At 42.7% G+C, this 26,234-nt stretch overlaps 1 protein-coding gene across 2 annotated transcripts; it reads left to right on the forward strand.

Annotated features, from left to right (window-relative positions):
- Positions 1–269: 269 nt before the first annotated feature.
- Positions 270–25,604, forward strand: LOC139632169 (segment polarity protein dishevelled homolog DVL-3-like). Of its 2 annotated transcripts, XM_071496966.1 has the most exons (16): positions 270–863; positions 2,928–2,997; positions 3,129–3,247; positions 3,726–3,847; positions 13,330–13,474; positions 15,425–15,521; positions 16,323–16,392; positions 16,933–17,072; positions 17,313–17,389; positions 18,690–18,757; positions 18,843–18,923; positions 19,016–19,150; positions 19,731–19,898; positions 22,893–23,111; positions 23,845–24,039; positions 24,237–25,604. In XM_071496966.1, exons 1-16 carry the CDS (start codon positions 700–702, stop codon positions 24,431–24,433), a joined length of 2,067 nt encoding a protein of 688 aa, XP_071353067.1. In that variant the 5' UTR covers positions 270–699; the 3' UTR covers positions 24,434–25,604. The 2 variants fall into 2 exon arrangements, with proteins under 2 accessions (XP_071353067.1, XP_071353068.1); XM_071496967.1 differs by having other exon boundaries at positions 276–863; positions 23,845–24,372.
- Positions 25,605–26,234: the final 630 nt, after the last annotated feature.

A 26,234-nucleotide genomic window follows, 5' to 3' on the forward strand; every position in this document is an offset into this window, starting at 1 on the left:
TTATTTTACTGACACCATGTGACTTTATTATTAACATGTTCATTTTTTTGGATCCGTCTCCAAAACAGCAACGTCATGATTATGTTGTTAAAATTCATCTGATGAATCTGATTTAGTTACACCGGACATCGAACATGTTTATCGTTACGATGACGATTATGATGTCGGCAGTTTCCGGAAAACACCAGAAGTGCTGTGAGTTTGCCTTCAAAATAAAAGTGAATGCAGCTAAGATGACTGCGGTGAACATTAAATGCCATACGCTGACATTCTAAAGAGTCCGGTCCAGACCTGGTCTGTATGAAATCCCTGTTGTGATTTTGGCGCCATTTAAATAAAACGGGCTTGATTTGAGCAAATAATTAAAATTAATCCCGTCGAGTGTACACGTGTCTGCAGCTGTTCTGTTGTGCCCTTATTTTGAAGGACCAAATCGGAAGTGCTGAATCTTATTGTCTTGCTCTTGACGGCGATGTGGCATCCGGAGGAGACTGAGAGCATCACAGACCTGCCGCAGCTGGACCGAAACATCTGGACCAGCACGGAGGAGGCCTGAGAAACAGACAGGTGGACAGACAGGTTGACACAGACAGTCTGTGGTCCTCCTTCCCACTCCACCCCCCTCGCCCCTCTCTCCATCTGTCTCTCCTCCAGGCCGGTGCAGTGTTCCGGGCCGTGCCGGGCTTCTCGGGAGACAGCATGGCGGAGGGGACCCGGGTCATCTACCATCTAGAGGACCAGGAGACCCCCTACCTGATCCGGATCAACGTGCCCACGCAGCGCGTCACCCTGGCGGACTTCAAACAGGTTCTGAACAAACCCAACGTGAAATTCTACTTCAAGTCTGTGGACGACGACTTCGGGTGAGTCATGTGATCCATAACTGATACCAGTGATTATCAGTGTCGATATTTGTAATCCTATCAGTGATCATCAGCATCAATATCAGTGGTCAGCACAAATATTTCCATTCATCAGTGTGATATATGTTATTGATTACAGATTGATGTTATTGATTATTGACACATGCCATTAATTATTGATACGCGTCATTGATTGCTGATACAAACTGTTTTGATTTAAAGGGTTTAGGGGTTTATTGTCAAAGGGAAACTTAAAGGATTTAATTTTGCGTTTGAAATGTTGTTATTATTGATTTTAAGTGGAATTACCTCAAGATGTTAATGTGATCAGTTTTGCATCATTTAGACCAAACTGACCTTTTTTATTTAACACAGTCAAACACATTTGATATCATATACAGTGTGATTATTTGACATCATTAGTCATATTGTCACATATATATATTGTTAGTGTTTGATATCACACAGTGTCACATCAGTGTGTCACACTAATTCAATATAATAATATTCTGTATGAGCAGAAATATGAAATTGTGCAGTTTTTCTCCTGATAACACAGATGACCAGTGTGGTGAGCAAACATACAGAAATCTATATAGAGCATACCTGTCAGTATTACATGAACCACTTATGTCTGAAAATACATCAAAATAATAGATATAGAAGAAAACATTTTTATATGTTTCCACTGCTTAGAGGAGCTATATAAATTTTGCTATTGCTACATAGCTAACATTAGCATTAGCAGCTGTGTACTTACCAGTCTCATCAACAGCTTCAGCCTTGTAGTGTTTAGAAGACCAGAGGTTGTAACACGTCGTCTGAGCAGCTGTTTCTCCAGGACAGACTGGAGGGCTAGCTGTTAGCATGCTAACTTCAGTAGAAGAAGAGTTGACATTTGTGTCTGTTTCCACCTCTGGAGACAGATGTTGGTGGGTAAAGAATGAAGGTTGAGAAGTAAACAGCTGCTAACGCTAACGTTACCTATGCAGCAGTAGCAACACTTAATATAGCTCCTTTAACAATGTCCTGATACAGCCACAGGGAAGTCTATTAAATGTTTTATTAACATTCAGTAGTTTCTTATATTCTGCTTATAGATACTGAACAATGTGTTGACAGGTAAGCCCATGTTAAATATATGTATTTACTGTGATGATATAGATGCGTCACTCCTCAGATAATATCTGCGGGGTTTGGATTAAAGACTTTACATGTCAGGAAACTCACATAATATGTTGATCATAAACATCATATCAGTCAGATGTCAGGTTCACTGTATTTTCATCATTAGTATGTTCACATGTTAAGGTTCATGTGAACTGATCACAGCAGCTTGGGTTTATATAATCCCAACATACAAACACACACACACACACACACACACACACACACACACACACACAGTGTAGTTATATAACAGACTGTATCTGTTAAAACCAAAAGCTCTTTAATATGCACTCTGATGAGAGCTCTGCCTGCAGTGTGTGTGTGTGTGTGCGTGATCAGTCGTTGATCCTCCTCAGTACTGATCTCTGTCTCTGATCCTGAGACAGTTTTAATGAGGAAGAAACACATCATCCTTCTTAAAGGAACAGTCCAGTGTTTTAGTTTAGTTTTTATTTTTATTTTTTGGTGGGGTGAGGTGGGGTGGGGGCTGTGTGCAGCCTGCAGACAATACTCAGACTGAGAACCTGTTGTTTTGTTAATATTCATTTTCACAGTTAATTTTCTGATCAGACTCATTAACACAGCAGATGTGGCCATGGAAACCACTAAGGGAGCTGACATCAGAATGAGGTCACAGATGGGTGTGTTCAACCCATCAGTACTGATATACTACTGAGTACTTAGTAGATAGATGACCTATGACCTCTGATGTCAGAGGACTGACTGTGATTGGCTTAGAGCCACCTTGCACTCATTTTAGTTTTCTAAATGCTGAATGATGTTTCAGAGGAGCGTTGGAATTCTCCACCAGAAATCTCTGATACAGTGGTGATGATGATGGTAATAATTATGTGATGATGATGATGATGATGATGATGATGTCTGTGTTAACAGGGTGGTGAAAGAGGAGATCAGTGATGATGATGCCAGACTGCCCTGTGTGAACGGACGAGTCGTCTGTTGGGTCAGAAACACACACACACATACACACACTCACACACACTCTCTCTCTCACACACACACACAGACACACACTCTCACACACACTCTCTCACGCACACACACAGTGTCTCACTGTCCTCTGTCTGTCTTTAGGTGGTGTCCTCAGACACCTGTCAATCAGATGTCCAGTCAGTGTCCACACCCACCAGCCTGACCCCGCCCCGCCCAGAGAGGACAGGTGGGATTGGAGACTCCAGACCACCGTCGTTCCAGTGAGTCACCTGGAGAATTACCTGCTTATGGATCAGCAGTAGACTAATTGATTAGATGTATTGATCAAACTCTACTGAAGGACCAACAGGAGACGTTCACTCGTTCATGCAGAATAACAGTCACTGGATTGTTAGAATGATGCATTCATGTGTTCATCACTGTCATGTTGCTGAGGTCATGTGACATTATATGACATTATATGACATCATCATTTATCAGCCAATTTTATTGTGTAGAAATAATCTGAATCTACAGCTACTGCTGAAACAGAAGTACTCAAAGTACAAATACCTGAACTGCAGAAAAGTACAGCACTTAACAGAGTAAATGTACTTCATTACTCTCCACCACTTTTCTATAATATAATATATAATCGTCCGTTCACACAGGGCAGTCTGGCATCATCATAATATAATATAATCAGTCACCACTGATCACCTGATGTTCAGCTAATCTGTACCCCCCCCTCTGCCTCAGTGCTGCAGCTGTCAGCAGTCATGATGAAGCTCAGGGGTCAGAGATCAAACCTGTTGCATCACCAACAGAGAGGAGAGAGAGAGATGCCAGTGACCGAGCTGAGACGACACAGAGACACACAGGTGAGAGGACTCATCTGTACGACAGGTTTCAGGTCATTGAACACAATATAGGTCAGAGTGTAACTCAGCTCCTCAGGTAGTTATAGTGTGTTCTGTTTATTCTTCTGACGTCACAGTGATGGAGATCATGGGGGGGGGGGACTGTTTGACTAATCAAAACATCACTGAACAGATTTTATCTTTTTATCTTATTATGTTTCTGCTTTTTGACTGTTTGACTAATCATTTAAGTTTTAATCATCTTTGTTTGACATTGAAGGTTTCACTGAGAAGACGCTTCTCATTGTTTCACTCACTGAACAATCAATCCATCCATCAGTCAATCCATCCACCCATCCATCCATCCATCCATCAATCAGTCAATCAATCCATCCATCCATCCATCCATCCATCCATCCATCCATCCATCCATCCATCCATCAATCCATCAGAATAATCCAGAATAAAAGTCATCAGTAGTTGCCTTCTTAATAACTGTCTATATGTTCAGTTTGAGAGAGAGGGACAGAGAGAGATATACTTTTTTGTCATTGTAATACAATAAAACTTAGTTCAGCAGCACTCCATATAGGATCCTAAAATATACTATCCTAAAATAATGAATAGTTATAATCACTAAAATAAGTAATATAGCCTTAAATAAATAGTAAAATAATAAATAATAATAAATATTATAATCGCTAAGGCTGAAGAAGTCATAATAAAATAGACATTGTCACATAAAAAATTCAAAGTGCATTGTTGCATTGCTGAGGGCATTGGAGCTTCAGAAGGCAGTGCACCATCTGAGGGAAAAAACTGTTTCTCAGTCTGTTTGTGCATGCTCAGATGGTTTGTCTGCCTGAGGGGAGAGTGGAGAAGAGTGACTGTCTAGGGAGAGTTGGGTTTCCGAGGATCCTTTTTGCCCGTGTCTGTAGGCGGGCTGAGTGGATATCCTCTAACTTAGGGAGAGGAGATTTGATGATCCACTGTGCTGTTTTAATTACTTCTTAGAAAAAAGACTCTTTCTCTGGCCTTTTTTATGTGATGTGTGACATTCAGATGAGATCTTCTGTGATCTGGACTCTCAGAATTATGAAGCTGGTAACCCTCTCCACCTCCTCACTGTTGATACTCAGTCCGAGATGGTTTGTCCTCCTTTTGCTGAACTCAATGACCATTTCCTTTGTCTTTTTTGTGTTCAGGATCAGGTCATTATCCTTACACCAGACTGACAGGATGTGGACCTCCTCCCTGTAGGCCACCTTGTTGTTGCCAGAGATCAGTCCCATGATGGTTGTGTCATCTGTGAACTTGAGCAGAGCATTAGAACTGTGAGTGGCTGCGCAGTCATGTGTAAACAGGGAGCAGAGGATCAAACTGAGCACACAGCCTTGAGGGACTACTGTGCTAAGGGTGATGGTGGAGGAAGTGAGAGGGCCAATCCTTACATGCTGGGGTCTGATTGTCAAAAAGTCCTTAATCCACAGACACAGAGGGGTCCCCATTCCCAGTGTCAATAATTTGTTTACCAGTTTGTTTGGGTTTATGGAATTAAATGCCGAGCTGAAGTCGACAAATAGCATCCTGAAGTAGGTATTTGGACTTTCAAGATGAGTAAGAGCTGTATGGAGAGTAGAGGTGTGAATCTTCACTGGTCTCACAATTCGATTCGATTTGATATCTCGATGCATCACGATGCATCACATCAATTTTCTATATTACTTCACATGGCTTTGTTTTCATCACCAAATACAAGCAGTCAGATATAAGCTCCCTTTTTATTTTACAAAACTTGAGTCTGAACACAGCAGACAACAGTATTTATGACAGCAAATACTAAGAGTCATGCAGTGCAACAAATTTGTAAACAAATTAGTGCATTTTCTGAGTATGGCAAACATCACATTGAATGTGGAACACAGTAGACACCAAGTAGCATTGAATTACTAATTTATATAGTGTTGTTTACTTGTTCATAATATCAAAATGTAAACAAAAATGTTGACCATTAGGCCTACATTAAATTGTAGATAGAAATAAATAGTATATGCCTAGCCTACCTATTGTGTTTCAAGCCCAGGCATTTCTAGTTCACTTTCAAATGGTGGCTCGCTGTAGTGCTGTGATGAAAGAATGTGGATATACGTCGGATTCTTCCCAGAAGCCTGGCGAGTGTGGCCACTTTAAGCGCCCGCTGGGACGCCAAGTTCGGGTATGGGCGAAGCATCTGATATGCTGGAATTTTCCAACTTGAGCTGCAACGATCATGTTTGAAGCATTGCCCGTCACGAGCACTACATCTTTATCTGACAGCTGCCATTTTCCGCCAGATGCGCACCTGTGTGAGACCATAGACTATATAAAAAGTGTGAGACTCATAAACAGCTCTCGTCTGCAGCACATGGGACATAATCTGCCAGTCCTCGTTAATGTAATGTGCCATCACCGTAACACAAGACTCCGTTGCCACCGAAGTCCAGGAATCGCATGTTATTGCTACCCGACTAGCTTTGCTCATCGAGGCTATTATCTTGGCTTTGGTTTTGTAGTAAAGAGCAGGTATTACCTTTTCTGTAAAGTGGCTGCGCGACGGGATTTTGTATCTCGGCTCCAGCATCCTTAACAGGTGTTGAAACCCGGTGTTGACCACAACGGAATACGATTGTAAATCCTTAGCTATGAAGGCTCCCACAGCCTGAGTTATTTTCTACCCTTTCTCAGAGTTTGGCGGTGTTGTTGACCGAGTCACATCAATTCTTGGCTGTGCTGGGTTTGCCTTTTCCCTGGCAGGTGGTGTTGTTAGCAACTCAGGGTGGAAACGGCTAATGTGATTTCTTAAGTTGGTGGTGTTCCTGACATATTTAATTTTGGTGTGACAGGCTTTACACGCCGCATGCGACTTGTCCAGTTGTTGCTTCCCTGTCTGTTCGGAGAATCCAAAGTGTGTCCATTTATCGGCTTTTAAAATGTTTGGAGTGTCTTTAATCATGACTTTGCGGCCTCGCTCCACCATTTTGTGCTGTCTCCTATGCGACGAATGACTTCAGTTAGATGAGACCACCATAGACACCATAGACCAGGCATGTCCAAAGTCCGGCCCGCGGGCCAAATGCGGCCCGCGTTCAAATTCCCACTGGCCCGCAGCCTCCGTCATAAAATCAATAATATGCGGCCCGCCAGCACGTACAAAAAACAAAACAAAAAAATATATGTCCAACAAAAGCTATTTCATATTTCACCAAAAGATGGCAGCAGACCTGTGGCTGCACCCTCACCGCGCGAACCTTGACCCTTGACCCTTTCCAGCCCATTTCTAATATGGCGACTGCAACTGAAAAAAGAAAAGTTGACACCGAGGGCCGCTGCTTCCAGGAGAAGTGGAAATTGGAATATTTTTTCACTGAAATACGCAACAACTGTGTCTGCCTAATTTGCCAAGAGGCTGTGGCTGTTTTCAAGGAATTTAATATTAAGAGGCACTACCAAACAAAGCATGCTAACTACGACAAGCTAACTGGGAACGAACGCAGTGACAAATTGAAGCAACTGGAAGCTGTTTTAACGGCACAGCAGCGCTTTTTCACAAGAGCCCGTGAGTCGAATGAAAATGCCACAAAGGCAAGCTACGAGGTGGCAACGCTGATTGCCAAGCACTGCAAACCTTTTACTGAGGGTGAATTTCTAAAGGACTGTGTGATGAAAATGGTGGAGAACATTTGTCCTGAAAAGAAGCAAGTCTTTGCCAATGTTTGCCTGGCTCGTAACACTGTCGTAAGGAGAATTGAAGACGTTTCATCTGATATTAAGAGACAGTTTGAGGCAAAGGGAGCTGAGTTTGACTTTTTTTTCGTTAGCCTGCGATGAAAGCACGGACGCATCTGACACCGCCCAGTTACTGATTTTTTTGAGAGGAGTGGACAACGAAATGAACGTGAGCGAAGAGCTACTTGACCTCCAGAGCCTGAAGGGCCAAACAAGAGGAACAGATTTATTTGTTTCTGTTTGTTCCGCCGTTGATGACATGAAACTACCGTGGAATAAAGTCACGGGATTATTACGGATGGTGCACCTGCGAAGTGGATGATCAACCCTGGTCTGTGACAAAGTCAGCGAAGAAGGAGGTAACGCTATAAAACTCCATTGTATTATTCACCAACAAGCTCTCTGCGCCAAACATCTGAAATATGATCATGTTATGAACCCGGTAATAAAGGCTGTTAATTATATTCGCTCCAAAGCCCTGTGCCACCGCCAGTTTCAACAGTTTCTACTTGACATCCAGGCTGAATACGGAGATGTTGTGTATCACAGACAAAGATGGCTCAGTCTGGTCTGCACTGCAGCGCTTCTACTCTCTCAGGGAGGAAATCGGACAATTCTTGGCAGAAAAGGGACAACCGATGCCAGAACTATCTGATCCTGTTTGGCTGGCTGATGTGGGATTTTTAGTTGGCATAACACAGCATCTGAACGTGCTGAACACGAGCCTTCAGGGGAAAAATGCAGTGGTGAGCGAACTGTATTCACACATCAAAGCCTTTGGGACCAAGCTGCAACTTTTCCAAAGGCACCTGTCACAAACGCAGCCCAAAACTTCCCCGCGCTGCAGGAAATAATGACCAGTTTTCCACAGAACAATATCAGTGCGCAAATGAGGAGGTCTGCAGCAGTAATCTCATCCCTGGCTGAGGAGTTTCAACAGCGCTTTCAGGATTTTGCAGCTATTGAAAAAGAGATCACGCTTTTTTCCTCTCCTTTTTCCGTGGACCCCGATGACGCTCCGGACCACCTGCAGCTGGAGCTCATTGATCTGCAGTGTGACGCTGAGTGTCCGAGTCCACACCAACACTTTCTCCCGCCAGCTGGATAAAGGCCGGTTTCAAGAGATTCGAACAGTTGCGAAGAAAATGCTGAGCTCGTTTGGCTCGACCTACTTGTGCGAGAAGACATTCTCGGTTATGAACTTTAACAAGAACCGCGTCAGGACAAGACTAAGCGACTCTCACCTGTGTGACATACTGCGCATCAAAACCACTGTCTTTGAGCCAGACCTGGCCTATTTAATGCAGTCAAGATCCCAGTATCACCCTTCACATTAGTGCAGACAAGTTGTTTGTTTAGTTATCTGAGGTGAATAAATTCTAAATTCACTCAGTGAATTGTTGTTTTTTTTTTGTGATGATCAAAACCACAATTTTGAATATGCACTGAGTCTATGGCCCTCAATGTTTTGTACTTCTGAATAAGATAACTGTTAGTGTTGAATTTAGGAGTTTACAGTGATAATTTAAGCTGTGTGTTTAAGCTTCCTGAAAGTTTGTTTTTTTCCCCAGACAGACTTGCAATAAAAAATGTATTAAATAGTTCATTTGCATTTAATTTTAATGGTTCAAAGGATGTCAGGCTGAATGGTCGGCCCCCACACATATTCACCTCACCAAATCTGGCCCTCTTTGCAAAAAGTTTGGACACCCCTGCCATAGACAGACTACAATAGATGAAACGGTTTACTTCCATGAGGGTTTTTTTAACTAGAATTTTTAAGTTGCGGCCGGAAAATCAACAAGAATGTCATTACAATATAATCGATTATGGTCTGCCACTGCATCGATTCAGAATCGTCCACGTCTGCATCTAGATCCATCAATTATATGATTACCCCCACACACACTCACACACACACAGGGATGGTGGTTGCTGCTTGGAGGCAGGTGGCTTGTTAACAGGTGACAAAAATGTCTGCGAATACCCCCGCAAGCTGGTCAGCACATGCCTTTAGGGCCTGTCCTAGGACCCCATCTGGCCCTGATGCCTGGTGGGATTGGAGAGTGAATGGCTGGACACCCTCAGGTGATGATGTTATAATGGCTGGGCCTTCCCTAGAACTATCCTCAAAACAAGCAAAGAATCTGTTGAGCTAGTCTGGCAGGGTAGCATCAGTCACAGGAGTGGCATGGCTTTGTTTGTAATCAGTTAGTGTCCTAATGCCTTGTCACATGTTTGAGTTGTTGTCTGTGAAGTTGTTCTCAACCTGGTCTTTGTACTGCATTTTGGCAGTTTTGATGCCTCTGTGTAGAGCAGTCATGGCCTCTCTGTAGGCGTTACCGTCTCTGGATCTAAGGGCTGCATCCCGAACTCTGAGCAGCACCCTCACGTTGTTATTGAACCAGGGCTTCTGGTTAGGGAACAATGTTAATGTTAATGTCAATACAGAAATTGACATAAGATAATACTGCCGAGGTGTATTGCTCCATGTTGGATTCTTTAAAAAGTTTCCATCTGTTATCCTCAAAGCAGTCCTGTAATGATGATATGGCTTCCTCTGACCAAAGCTGCACTGTCCTAATTTGGGGCTTTACTCTGGCAATGATGGGTTTGTAGGCTGGTGTCAGAGGCAGGGAGAAGTGATCAGACTGACCCAGATGGGAGCACAGGTGGGTCTTGTAGGCTCCAGGATGTTGGTATACACCTGGTCCAGTGTCTTGTTTTCCCTTGTTCTGACATTGATGTTTTTAATAAAACTTTGGTAAGACAGTCTTGAGATTGGATTGGTTAAAATCCCCCGCCACAATAAAAATGCTCTCAGGTAGTTTGTTTTGCTCTCTATTGATGGTGTCACACAGTATTCCCATAGCTGGCTTAGCATTAGCTCGTTGGTGTATATAGACAGCTATTCTGTAAACTGCAGTAAATTCTGTTGGCAAGTGAAATGGTCTGCATTTAAGCGTAAGAAATTCCACGTCAGGACAGCAGTGTCTCTGGATGACTTTCGTGTCTGTGCACCAGTAGTTGTTAATGTACACACGCACTCCCCTTCCTCTTGTTTTACCAGAATCTGACATGCGGTCCGTTTGGTATATGGTGTGGCCTACTAGCTCCACAGCTACATCGGGGATGTTTTTATGTAGCCAGGTCTCCGTTAACACCATAACGCAGCAGTCCATCCAGTGGTTGGTGATGCGTAGTCATAAGTCGCCCATATTGTTGACAAGTGAGCGAGCGTTGGCCAGGAAGACACTTGGGATTGCAGGTTTGTGTAGGGCAGCTCTTAGCCTAGCTCAGATCCCAGTTTTGATGATGATCTAAATAATTTTAATATCCCAAACTACACTACAGTTTTTAATAAAATCAGAACAAACTTGGGGTAGTGGACGTCAAGACCTTTATCAAGACCTTTATCTTCTGAGGCCAGAATCTCAATCATTAAAATGATGATATCTCCCTCTGATTCCACAGATTGGTTGTTGGGATAAATTACACAGTTTAACCACTAATTTTGTTTGGAACAATAAAAGACCAAGGATTAAACTCACAACTCTCCAGACAAAGGAATCAGCTGGGGGCTGATTGGTTAGATCTTCTCCACATCTTTGTGTAATGTAGAAGAAAATTTAGTTTACACAAACAGACTACAAGATTTAATCTCTGCACAAACCCCCCTTAAAAAAGCTGAAATGCACTTTGGTCCTATTATTTCAAATGTGTTAATAATTTGGAAACTAGTGACTTACTATACTATTTTTAAAAAGTGGCATTATTATACCCCAATATTTCACAACTATAATTGGATGTTGGAAAGCGGTTGACCCAGTATGGTCAAACAGTAGTATTCACCTGGACAACTGTGTCACACCAATGGTCTCCACACATTCCAAGAACGACAGCAACAGTATAACTCACCTGTTTTTTTTCTGTACTCACAGCTTCGTTCCGTCTGATTAGGATGGAGTTCAGTGGACTGTACAATACAGTAATAAATAAGTAAAACACGACTGAGGGAACTGTGTCATCAATGTTTTCTAACACTAGGAAAAGTTCCTGTAAACCTTTTTGAATACAAACAGCCTGGAAAATGACTGTAGTTAGATTTCTCCCAAATGAGCTTTAGAAGCCATCTGAAGGAAAATTAGCCTAAAAATATCCTGATCATCAAACTATTCACTTAAGATTTGAACAGAGAACTCATTAAACATCTGAAATTAGACATTGACTTGAGTTTGTCTCATCTCCTTTCTGTCAGTTCTTTTCATTAGTTTCACACATACAGTGCATCCGGAAAGTATTCACAGCACTTCACTTTTTCCGCATTTTGTTATGTTACAGCCTTATTCCAAAATGGATTAAATTAATTTTTTATCTCAAAATTCTACACACAATACCCAATAATGACAAAGTGAAAAAAATTTGCTTGAAATTTTGCAAATATATTAAAAGTAAAAAACAAAATAAAAATCACATGTACATAAGTATTCACAGCCATGATACTCAAAATTGAGTTCATGTGCATCCTGTTACCACTGATCATCCTTCAGATGTTTCTACAACTTGATTGGAGTCCAGCTGTGGTAAATTCAGTTGATTGGACATGATTTGGAAAGGCACACATCTGTCTATATAAGGTCCCATAGTTGACAGTGCATGTCAGAGCACAAACCAAACCATTAAGTCCAAGGAATTGTCTGTAGACCTCCGAGACAGGATTGTATTGAGGCACAGATCCGGGGAAGGGTACAGAAAAATTTCTGCAGCATTGAAGGTCCCAATTAGCAGAGTCGTCTCCATCATCTGTAAATAGAAGATGTTTGGAACCACTCCTAGAGCTGGCCGCCCAGCCAATCTGAGTGATGGCAGAAGGGCCTGAGTAAGGGAGGTGACCAAGAACCCGATGGTCACTCTGACAGTGCTCCAGCGTTGCTCTGTGGAGAGAGGAGAACCTTCCAGAAGGACAACTATTTTTGCAGCACTCCACCAATCAGGCCTGTATTGTAGAGTGACTCCTCAGTAAAAGGCACATGACAGCCCGCCTGGAGTTTGCCAAAAGGCACCTGAAGGACTCTCAGACCATGAGAAACAAAATTCTCTGGTCTGATGAAACAAAGATTGAACTCTTTGGCCTGAATGCCAAGCGTCATGTCTGGAGGAAACCAGGCACCGCTCATCACCTGGCCAATACCATCCTTACAGTGAAGCATGGTGGTGGCAGCATCATGCTGTGGGGATGTTTTTCGGCAGCAGGAACTGGGAGACTAGTCAGGGACGAGGAAAAGATGAATGCAGCAATGTACAGAGACATCCTTGATGATAACCTGCTCCAAAGCGCTGTGGACCTCGGACTGGGGCGAAGGTTCATCTTCCAACAGGACAATGACCCTAAGCACACAGCCAAGATAACAAAGGAGTGGCTTCGGGACAACTCTGTGAACGTCCTTGATTGGCCCAGCCAGAGCCCAGACTTGAACCCGATTGAACATCTCTGGAGAGATCTGAAAATGGCTGTGCACCTCCCCATCCAACCTGATGGAGCTTGAGAGGTTCTGCAAAGAAGAATGGGAGAAACTGCCCAAAAATAGGTGTGCCAAGCTAACCCTCACAGACCCTGAGGATCCTTAGTGTCAGACCAGGTTTGTGTGGCTCTGCAGCAGGATACAGTTCAGAGACCTGCACCGTGATGTCACACCGTCTGGAAACCTGCTATCATCCTGCTCTCTGTGTCTCTGCAGGTGAGCATCTAAATGGCCACACCCACCAACCAGCTGATCAGAATGGGGCGGAGCCAACTGGTGCCAGTGACAGCTTTTCGACCCAACAGAGCAGCGAGTTAGAGACGACCAGTTTCTGCTCATCTGAGGAAGACTCGGGAGGAAGGTCAGACCTCACACTTGTGTACCTAAAACCCAGACTTAACCCTCTTTAACCCACAGAGCTGTTCATGTGGTTTCATAACATAGACTGGAACCAGGACCCGGATGTCATTAGAGGGATTATTAAACATACGTTAGAATATAGTTTGACCATGTAAATACACTATAATAAATACATCAATGTGTCCCTGACTGGGACCACAGAGTTGGATTCAGTTTTATCTTTGATGTCAAACAAATAGAAATACACTTATAAAATATACACATATATATATATATATATATATATATATATATATATATATATATATATATATATATATATATACACACACACACACATATAAACATAAATACAGTCATACAAAGTCACATTTGACACTGTTACTTATATTACATTACTTATACTGTTACATTAATCTCAATCAGTGATGCTAATTAAACAAAATACATGTCAGTCTTTGTGCTAAGCTAGGCTAACAATGACACAGGTAGATAACAACGTTGAACTGCTCCTTTACACATAAACACAGAAACCTTTCATGTGGCACAGTGACATCATCCGCAACCCTCTCTGTGATTGGTGGGTTTGTTGCAACACACTCACCTGCCCTCAGGTTGTCTTCTTCTGCCCCAGTAAACCTGTTCACATGTGGCTCTCCTCCTCTGGCTCTGATTGGCTGCTGCAGGTCATGTGACCAGTGGGTCAGTTTGTATTGTCCTGCAGATAAAGAGTCCCTGCTGATCTGGGAGGAAAAACCATCTGTTCCTGTGTTAGTGAGAGAAAGACTGAGCTGCTGCTCCACTTGGATTTATCTCATTTTATTATCGTTTTTTTTATTATCGTTATTATTTTTTTTAATTTAATTTTTATTTTTTTTATTATTCACATTTTACAATTTAAATTTTTATGGTTTTGTCTTTGACACGTTCACAGATATTTGTGATCATTTTTAGTTTGAAGGTTTGTTTTTTTACTCATATTTTTATAGGTGGGTATATGTGATAATATGCACATAATATTAATTCTGATTTTGAGCTTTTAAATATAATTTTTTTCAAAAAGATGTTTACTGTTTTATTATTAGTACTTTGTGACCTTTTATATAGCATTGTATTTATTTTATTTTGTATTTTTATCAGTATCTCCTGGTTCATACAATATATTGTTTTATATTTTTTGAATTTTTTTCTCCAGTTTTTTTAAGTTTAAATTCAATTTTTAGATTTATCACAGAAACTGAATTATGTATCTTTATTTTTTTGAGGATTAAATTTTATTTTTTTATACAAACATTCTTACAAATATTTCACATTATTTTTTTGATGTTTTTTAGATTATCATTATTTTTAAATGTGCATTTATTACATTATTTAATTAATTTGAATCATTTAATAATTTTGTAATTTTTTTGTCTGTTGTAAAACAATAAAAAACACAATTACCTTCTTTTTTATATAAACTGAATTTTCAAATTTTTGCATTTATTCTTTTAAAGTTATTTTTTGGGCTTTTTATGCCTTTATTAGAGATCATTGGAGACTGACAGGAAAGGGGGTAGAGAGAGGGGAATGACATGCAGGAAAGAGTCAGACCAATTGGGAATCAAACCGGTGACCACCTGCTGAGAGTGTCTTGCTCTCAAATGGTATGCGCCCTAACCACTTGACTACCGGGCCACCCAATTTTTACATTTATTCTGAGGAAATTTAAAAAAAATTCATGGATTTCTTATTTGATATGTAAAGATATTTTGGTTTTTAGTTTTGTTTGCTCTTTTAGTTCAGTTTATCAGTTAATTTTGTTTTTAAAAAAATTATGTTTGATGTTTAAATATAAAACAGGTCTATTTATTGACTGACTGAGCTGACAAACACCTTGTTGCTTAGTGATGTAATAGTCACACCTGTTTCAGCTGAGCCAGGTGTGTTTCCCTCTGTGTTGTCGCACCAGGTTCAGCCATTCAACAGAACAGAACAGCTCCTCGCCACGACTCGTCAGACGTCAACGCCGCCGTCACCGGAAACCTAAAAACCTGCAGATGGAGAGAGTAAGCACACACACACACACACACACACACACACACACACACACACACACACACACACACACACACACCCTTTTTAACTTTATTTTGTAAACAGGAAGTGTACATGTATAATTTGAAATTAGCACCAAGTTAAAATTTCAAACTTTAATTTTCTCTAAAACTCTTTCATGTATTTTCCAAGTGATACGCAAACACACAATACACAATTACATACACAGACAACAACATACACATAACAACATAAACACGACAACATTAACACTAATGTGATTCAGCAGCTTTGTTAGTGAAACAGGAAGTGATGAGGAGTTTCCTGTGATGATGATAAATCAAACTAAATGTTGAACAGACGAGTTCAACATGAGCTGAGTAGAACTTGATGGTCAAAGGTCACCGTGACTTTACAGACCTTACAGTGGTTGTGGTTCTCAGTTAAATGTCAGTCCAGCTAACATCCTCAGAAGACTCTGAGTTGGATCAGGTTCAGGAGGACTGGCTGTGTCTATGGACCTCTGATGACCACTTTAAAGGTCTAATCTGATCCGGTCTAAGGGTTGAAACTGAAACTGATCCAGGATCAGCTTCTTTTTTCTGTCTTCTACCTTTACTGTCACTGATCTGTCCTCATTGTCCTCTCTTCTACCTGTTTGTCCTCATGTCTCTATACCTGTCTGTCTCTCTCTCTCTGTCTGTCCTCCTATCTGTCTCACTCTCCGTCTGTCTCTCTCTCTCTCTCTCTCTCTCTGTCCTTCTGTCTGTCTCTCTCTCTCTCTCCTGTCTGTCTCTCTTCCTGTCTGTCAGTCTGTGTCTTTCAGCAGTGTCACTGACTCCACTATGTCGCTCAACATCATCACTGTAACTCTGAACATGGGTGAGTACAGAACTGCATCATCACTGAGGTCATATGACCTGACTGAGTCAGCTGATGTTTTCTATGATCAGCTGTTTCCTCAGACCAATCAGCTGTTAGATTCTGACTTATAGAAACATCAACACAGTGAGACATCAGTGAGGAACAGGAGTCAGTTTAAGACCTGAACCTGAACCTGAACCTGCTCCTGGTTGTGGATCCTGTTTGAACCACGTCTCCTTTATTAAATACATTTATTTTGTATTAAGATAAGTGGGTGTGTCCTGTCTGTCCATAGGTGGACACAGGTGGAGTCTGAGCCCATGACAGTTCTAATCTGTCTAATCTGTCTATACCTGTTGATGATTCTGTCTACTGGTGGTGTCTATACTGTTACCATGGAAACAGACAATCATTAGATTCATCTGATACAGAAAAAACATCATTATTGTTGATTATTGTTGATTATAGATGATCTGAAATCAGCTTGATGACACTGTTTCTCTAACTGTCTACCTGTCTGTCTCTACCTGTCTCTCTGTTTAACTGTCTGTCTCTCAGAGAGGTATAACTTCCTAGGGATCAGTATAGTGGGTCAGAGTAATGACAGAGGAGATGGAGGTATTTACATCGGCTCCATCATGAAGGGAGGAGCGGTGGCAGCGGACGGACGCATCGAGCCTGGAGACATGTTACTGCAGGTACTAGTGCAATACTACTGCAGTACTACTACTAGTAGTAGTGAGTAAGTAAACTTAATAAACTCTACCTCAGTGTTTCCACCTACACTCAACCTTTCTGCCAGATTTGAGTTAAATGGGACAATAACATCAAAGGTTGACAGTAGTACTACAATACTACTACAAAACTACTACTACAGTACTACTGCTGATGACTTGTTTCAGTAGCAGCACTAACATCAGTAGTTTCTGCTGTTTCAGGTGAACGACATCAACTTTGAAAACATGAGTAATGACGACGCTGTTCGAGTCCTGAGAGAGATCGTCCACAAACCCGGGTCAGACCGCCTCTACATCTCATACTACTACTGCTACTGCTACTGCTACCACTGCTACTGCTACTGCTACTACTACTACTACTACTGTTAATGTTACATTACCACCACTGCAGCTCCCCTCACTGCAGCTTCCTGTCACTGCAGCGTGTGATTTGATCTCTGTCACCCTCTGGTGGTCAGTGCTGGTTCTGCAGCCTCACACAGTGAATGAACAGCCTCTTCACTCAGTGTGTTGTAGCTTTAGCATCAGCTGTTAGCCATGTTAGCAGTGTTGCTCTGTCAGGTGATCCTGCAGTGGTCCACACTGAAATACCTGAACAGCACAGACTGTACCTGTAAGTGAAGAGAGCTGATCCAGGTGTACCGTCTGAGTAAGACCTGAATGTATCTGAAGGTCTATCAGAACCAAATCACTGGTCAGAGGTCTGCAGGTCTGAGACCGGCTTTTACAGATCTGTACAGTCAGTACTCGTCATGCTGACAGGTCAAACAGTAGAAGTGCAGTGTTTGTGTTTCAGAGTTGTCAACCACTGGTGTGTGTTTGCAGCACAGTAAATTACCAGATGACGTCACACTGTGTTGTAGTGTTGAGTTATTTTACCTGAGCTCTCTGCACATCCCCATTGGACTTACTCCATTCAAATGAATACACGTAGAGAAGCTGTTCTGAACACAGACAAGAATCAAACCAGCCATACCTGATTGGCTATAAAAGACAAACAGCAGCGTCTGTGCTGATGTCCTGTTTCCCGCGATCAGAGCACCAGTCTGCAGGAAACGTCACCATGTTTCCTCCTTCATTCAGTACATCACACGCTGCACAGTGACTCCTCTGATGTCAAGTCACACTGTGTCAAACAGCAACATGAGTTCCTCTATAAGTTATCACCGTCACTCTAGTGACGAGGTCACACATCAACTCTGCACATGTAATAATCTGTCCCAGATGTGCACCTGTCTGTTTACCTGTCTGTCTGGTCACCTGTCTGTTTCCCTGTCTGTCTGTTCACCTGTCTGTCTGTTTACCTGTCTGTTTACCTGTCTGTTCACCTGTCTGTCTGTTCGCCTGTCTGTCTGTCTGTTCGCCTGTCTGTTCACCTGTCTGTCTGTTCACCTATCTGTCTGTTCACCTGTCTGTTCACCTGTCTGTCTGTTAACCTGTCCGCCTGTTCGCCTGTCTGTTCACCTGTATGTCGGTTCACCTGTCTGTTCACCTGTCTGTCTGTTTACTTGTCTGTTCACCTGTCTGTCTGTTTACCTGTCTGTTCACCTTTCTGTCTGTTCACCTGTCTGTCTGCAGTCCAGTGACATTAACAGTGGCGAAGTGTTGGGATCCAAATCCTCGCAGCTGCTTCACATTACCAAGAAGTGAGTCAAAACACACCTGAGCATGAACCTTAACCTCGTTGACGTTTTACACATTTTCATTCTCTCTTTCCTGAACCCCCTAAAGGTGAACCAGTCCGTCCCATTGACCCCGCTGCCTGGGTGTCTCACACCGCTGCTATGACCGGAAGGCTCCTGCCACACTACGGTAAGACTCCCATCAGCCCCTCCAGCATCCATTCATCTGTCCTTCATCTGTCTATCCCTGACTCCGACAATAATCTGCTGCTCTTGTTTAAGGTGTCCATGAAGAAAACCACCTCACCATCCACAGTGACATCACAGCTGTTGTCAAGGCAATGGCCAATCCTGAGTCAGGCCTGGAGGTTCGGGACAGGATGTGGCTGAAGATCACCATCCCCAATGCCTTCATTGGTAAGAGGTCCAGCTTACATCCCAGTCTGCATCCTCCAGGAGGATCCACCTGAGACTGTGTACACTCCTCATGGTGAGGTGGACTATAGATTTGTGGAGACATGAATCATGAATGTCAGGGGCCTTGATGGTTTATTAGACAGGAAACCAGGTGAGAGGTCAAACAAAGGTCACTGAGCTGGGTGAGAACCTGAAAACAACCTCCTTCTTCACCTCTTCCCCCCTGTCCTCCACCTCCTCCTCCTCCATCTGCTTCACCTCCACCTCCTCCTCCTCTCCATCTTCCTCCTCTTCCTTCACCTCCTCTTCCTCCTCCTCCTCCTCCTTCACCTCCTCCTCCTCCCTGCCCTCCACCTCTACCTCCTCCTTCTCCTCCTCCTACTCCTCCTCCTCCTCCTCCTTCACCTCCTTTACATCCACCTCCTCCTCCCCGTCCTCCTCCCCATCCTCCTTCTCCTCCTCCTCCCTCATCTCCTCCTTCACCTCTTCCTCCACCTCCTCCTCCTCCTTCTTCACCTCCTCTTCTTCCTCCTTCTCCTCCTCCTCACAGTCCTCTGACTTCAGTCCTCTGTCTGTCCAGGTTCAGACGTCGTGGACTGGCTCCACCGTAACGTGGAAGGTTTTACTGATCGCCGTGAAGCTAGGAAATACGCAGGAAACCTGCTGAAGGCCGGATACATCCGACACACTGTCAACAAGGTCACCTTCTCTGAGCAGTGCTACTATGTGTTTGGAGACCTGTGTGGAGGTGAGGACGACACATACACATCTGAGCTGAGCCTACAGTACATGTACTGTCAGCCTTTCATTTAACCCTTGTGTGGTGTTCATATTGTTGTTACTCAGCCAGTGTTTGTGGGTCTGGTGGACCCGTTGCATTTTGTGGTTTTTAATGCCTCACAATCACTACTTTTATGTTAAAATACTCAACAGATGTTTACTTCATCCCAATTACAAGCAGTATAAACAGTATATATGGTTAATATTTGCCCTTTATCTTTGTTAGATCACATTTATAACTTATTATTTAAAACGTAATAAAGAAAATCAATTAAAATCAAGATATGAGTGGAAACAAATTTACAAGTGAAGCAAGGTTTTTCAAAACTACTGACTTTTATTTCTTTGCACAACACAAGCTGAACACATGAACACATAGAGTAAACATATCAGTCAAGACAACACATCAGCTCCATTGAACACATGGCCTTTAGCCACTAGCCTATACAACACATGAGGGGCGGAGTTTTACTCTGTGTGTGTTACAGATATACTTTTTGCACTTGATGCATGTATATTGTGTTTTTCTGTCCATCTTGGGTCCACACACTTCGCACCGCTTCTTCTTGTTGCTGGTATTCACAACCTAGAATAATGAAAAGATCAGGAATTTTACTAACACCTCTCTCTCTCACAAGACATGAGTGCCAGACATGTACTGCAACAGCATCACACACTTACTTCAGGCTCTGCAGATTGTGGTTCTGTAGGTTGGGTGGATAGGGCACCAGCATTCTCCTCCTGAATCCTCCTCACGATGGCTGCAGAGGCTGGGGTTCTGGGACACGTTGTCTTTCCTCGATTTGTGGTCTCACCAATGCCTTTCCCAGATCCTCGAGAAAGAGGCGTCTCTTCTGAAGCTTCCCTCTGTTCCACTCTGGGTTCAGTGCCATCCAAATGACAAAGGCGTTGTATGCTGAGATGTCCAACATGTCAAAGAATATCACCAGTGGCCAGCGTAGAGTCCTCCGTTTGCAGCTGTAGGCCGTCACCAGCTTGTCCATGTTGTCTACCCCTCCTTTTGTGGCATTATAATCCATGATGATCTCTGGTTTGTGATGTTCCTGGTCACAGATTCTTCCATCCCCGTGCAGTGTACTCATAAGTACCACATTCTTGTCTTTCTTTGGCATGTAGGATACCAGGGATGTGTCAGCCGTGTATGCAAACTTCGAAGACTTGACAGGCCTGTTCTTTGAAGTCAGTATTTGAGGTGGGAGCTCTGACTTGTTTTTCCATATTGTTCCCACCATGGTCAGCTTCCTCTTTAGGAGCTCCTGTCCCAGCTTGTGCGAGGTAAAAAGATTGTCGTATGTGATGTTGTGTCCACTGAGTCCCTGAGACATGTCCAGGACAACTCTCATTCCTTGGTTTTTCTCGGGGGCTCCTCCATCAGGTTTCCCTGTGTAGACTTGTAAGTTCCAAGCATATGAGGAAGTGGCATCACAGGCAGCCCAGATCTTTATATATACTGCTGATCGGTTGTGATAAGAAACTACAGTGGCAAAGCTATATTTATAGTGTCCCGCCTCCAATTTGTAGCAGATAGAGTGTGAGAAAATAAAGATTCCCGCAAGACAGAGGGTCAAATATGCGGGAAAACGAGAGCAGACAGTGTTGATGCTTGAATTTTGCAACAATGATGCAACCTTGTGTGGGAACCGCAGGTGCAGAAACACAAAACTCACATTTACAGTCACTCTTTCTCTCTCTCTCTGTCACTCTCTCTCTCACACTCACACACACACTAACAGCAGGCCCAGACAGGAGGAGGACAGAGTGTAGGTACACAGAACATCAATTTCCACACTTCTATTAGCCCCGGGTCCAGTGGACCCGGACATCTTATATGTAATAGAAATGTGTAGGGGGGGTGTACGGTGTGTGGTCATTAAAAATGTATTCTGATATATGTTCTTCACAGAAAATGAGCCAAGGCCAGTGAGTCTGAGTTTGAAAAATTAATTAATTGTGTCATTTTTCTTTTAATAAAAAATGAAAACGGGTCCCACAGACCCGGACACCACATAAGGGTTAAATATGAAGTGTCTGAAGCTGCAGCTCCACTCATGACCACAAGATGGTGACAATTATTCAAAAACTCCTCTCAAGATATTCAGTCATTGCAGTTACAGCTAATCTACTCAACAAGTTTCACATTCATGAATGAATAACTGAATGAATGAGTGAATGAAGAAATGAATGAATAACCAATTATTAAAACATGATTGACTGGTTTCAGCTACTTCCAAGCAACTGGTTTTGTTCATAGAAACGTGAGATACTGTTTCACTATAAAATAAATTTAACTATAATAATAAACTGATGATAATTAGACATAAAGTTGATTCTGATTTTGTGATGTTGTTCTTTATATCATGTGGTTATGTAGTAAAATCAAAAGAGTTAAAACTCTGCACCAATCACCAACATATTCTGTATATACATGAATCATCTGTAATACTCAGGTCATCTGTTGGCTCTGACACTGAGTTTGTAATGATCAATAGGAGAACCTCATGTTTCATTCACACACTGTTTGTGCTGCGACTGTGTGGTTCACATGGAGCCTTTAATAACATGCTGTTGGTTAAAGGGTTAAAAAAAAAAGTCAGAGAGATGGATTCAGGTGGTGGACAGGTGGAGGTCAGGTGACATGGTCCACCTGAGTTCTGTTCTGTTCTAACAAACAAACAGGTCATAATAGGTGTATTTATCCACATGTAGTCATGGAAACACTGGTCTGCAGCTGCAGAGGTGAGCCAGGGTCTGACTGTGGTACAGAGGACGTACTCACCTCTTCAAAGTAAAAGTATTAATGCAACAGAAATAAATGTCCTGCTTCCAAAATACTGCCAAGTAAAAGTACTTCTGGTAGTTAGAGTATCACAGTACAAGTACTTCCTGTAGTAAGGATATCATTGGGACCTGTACCAGTGATGTGGTTCCTCCTGTCTGTCAGATCTGGGTGTGATGTCTCTTCTGGATCATGAAGGAGCCTCATGTCAAGGGGGAGGAGGATTGGACTATGATCCCTTGGGTCCGGCTTCAGGTGTCCAGTGGCCCCCAGCCTTCCCCTACCAGTACTCTGTCCCTCACCCCTACAACTCTCCTCACCCCCTCTATCAGCTACCGGCCTGGACAGGAGGAGGAGGAGGAGGAGGAAGTCAGCACAGTGAAGGTAACTGAAGGGTTTCCTGTTATATCAATAGGTATAAATGACAACATTGTGTGATACACGACATTCTCTGTCATTGTATCCGCTTGGTTTGGTCTCTTCCTTCATTAGATCAAGCAAAAACTATCTGCAGACAAAACTGTAACAGAGACACATCTCATAAGCTGAGTGGGACAAACAAACACACACACACACACACACACACACACACATACACACACACATACATACACATACACTTGTACTTCCATCTTTGTGAGGATACTCATTGACATAATGCATTCCCTAGCCCCTAACCCTAACCTTAACCATCACAACTAAGTGCCTAACCCTAACCCTAACCTAACCATAACTCTAAAACCAAGTCTTAACCCTCAAAATGTGATTTGAAGGTGTCTCAAAAAGTGAGGACTGGCCAAAATGTCCTCACTTCCCCAAAATGTCCTCACTCTGTTAGTAAAATACTTTTTTTGGTCCTTACTATGTAGCAAGTACAAGTACAAGTACACACACACACACATACACACACACACAAACACACACACACATACATACTCACACAAACACACACAAACTGTATGTACATTTGTATTATTTGCGTCACTCCTTTACAGAGGAGTATATGGCAGAACCAAAGCTCAGACAGATGTGTACCAGATTTTTACAGATAGACCTCTAATACTACCTGTAGCGTTAAGCTAACATGATGACATCATGTGTTCATGTGTCCGGACAGGAAGTCACAGCAGCGGCTCAAACTGCAGTGCCAACCCAAATGAAGGAGGAGGAGGCAGCCAATCAGAGCCCACCAAACACCTGGCAATGGAGTCCCCTGACAACAACAGCACCCAGCGACCCCTGACCTCCACCCTTGGTCTCCAGGGTAACAACGACTCCAAGGACCCTCCGTTGGCTCCCTCGCCATCTCCAGGTCAGCATCGACACCTTTCCTCCCTCCCACCTGAGATCTCTGCCTCCAGACAGTCCTTCCGCCTGGCTCTGGGAAACCCCAGTGATTTCTTTGTGGATGTCATGTGACCCTGAAGGTGGTGACGATGTTGTGTCAGGTGACATCAGGGTATTATTATGTGGACCTGGAAACACCTTTTCCTGGATGTGTTTGTACAGGATCTGCTGATGGTGAATCCAGGACTGAGGAGACTGTGAGGAAAAGGAGGAGGAAGGGGAGGAAGAGGACAGACATGGAGGGAAACTTAAATTTGTTTCTGGGAGTTTTAACTCATTCAGGAATGTTTCTTTTTCCTCTCAGTAGAAAGTGGACCAGCAGACGTTGGTACCTGGTGTCTGTGATGAACAAACTGTGACTGACCAAGTCCAGTATCCACCCGGGTCAGATCTCCCTCTCCCCCCACTCCAGGCCTCTCCATCACTCCCCATGTGGGTGTTGATACCAGAAACTAGACTGGTGTCACTCTCAAGGACCAGATGCAGAGACTCTGATGCTGGATCCAACAGTCAGAACCTTCCTCTCAGCAAGTTTTTATTTCATTCAGTGTCAAACTTGCAGCTTCATGAATTAAAGTAAAAAGAACATAAATCATGATAATAACATGAAATCTACTTACAAATAAAAAGTAATCAATCACTGATGTTTGTGTCCCGAAGGTGAACTTGCTGTTTCACGTTCATAAGATGACAAGGACTTCTTGCTCTTCAGTTGACACGTCCTCCATTTTTAGTCTTGTAAAGAGCTGTGTCAGACATCTCCAGACCAAAAGTGTCAGACTGTGGATACAACCAAGCAGAGATGAGGTCTCTCCATAGGCAGTGGAGCTCACCCTCAGAGACAGGGTGTGGACCTCCTTCGCATTAGGAGTCAGTTTGGGTGGTTTGGGTGTCTGATCAGGAGGCCTCCTCAAAGCCCCCCTTTAGAGGGTTTTCTGGGCATGTCCAACTGGTAGGAGATCCCAGGGTAGATCCGTGAGAGCTGACATGTTCTGGTCTGGGAATATCTTAGAATCCCCCAGGACGAGCTGGAGGATGTGGCTGAGGAGGACAACACCTGGACCACCTTACATAGGGGGGTGACCTGAATCCAGACTCAGATAATAATGGACAGATGGGCTTTCACTGATCAGGACACAGAACTCTCACACCAAAGGGGAAACGAGGTGGAACATTATTACTGGTTGTTCTGGGAGTTAAAGATAGACCAGTTTGACCAGTCTTTGCTGTACCTGGTCTGTCAGCAGGGTTCAAGTCTCAGTGGAGCCCAAAACCTCTGTACCTCATTTCCACTGACTTCACTGTTTATTTATTCTGTGTGGCACCTGATGTTGAAATTTCTTGAGCTCACCTGACCCTGAGGGCACACATCTGATAATATATATGAATATATTTATTATTATTTATTCATTATTTCTGAGATGTTTATTCATGATAGATGAACAGCCAGATTATTGCTTTTATTTTGTCTCTGCTCTGTCTTCACTCTGAAGCTTTTAAATGAGAAAAACAATTAAAATGTCCAACAAACGTTTTGTGTTGAATTTCATTTAAAGGTCCATACATTCTAAAGGTTTTTAAAGGTCCATACAGTCTAAAGGTAGATGTCCATGTGTTTTTGATTATAAAGCTAGGTTCTATATTAATACTGTGAAAGTATCAAAGCCTCAGTCCACAGAAAAATACACACTGCTTGTATTCAGAAACTGAGCCTTAAAACAAGCTGTCAGGACTTCTGGAACTTTGTGATGTCACAACTAAACAGTCACCGCCCTAAGCCCCGCCCACCTGGACACACCATCTAACCTTGCAGGATTTGGTTTCTCTGAGTGTTTACCTGAAATCTGTTACATTTTTATTGTATCACTCAGAAAACAGCCAGCCAATCAGAGGAGAGGCTCAGATCTTCTGTTCTGATTGGCTGACTGACCTGTACTAGAGCTCCAGAGAGAAGCCTGAGAGAGGAGATGTAAAACTACAATGAGATGGTTTTTGGTTCTTAAAACCAAATATATCTTCTGATGAAGATCAACACTTCAGATAAAACACAGAAGCTAAAATATGGACCTTTATTATTCATTAATATAATAATATATAGAAAGACAAAAGTTCAGAACAAATATATTCTCTGTAAACATGCTGTAGTTAATGCAGACAGGA

Source organism: Trachinotus anak, unplaced genomic scaffold, assembly GCF_046630095.1.
Source record: "Trachinotus anak isolate AG129_WGS33_773 ecotype Australia unplaced genomic scaffold, CSIRO_AGI_Tana_v1 ptg000014l, whole genome shotgun sequence".
Lineage (NCBI taxonomy): Eukaryota > Metazoa > Chordata > Actinopteri > Carangiformes > Carangidae > Trachinotus > Trachinotus anak.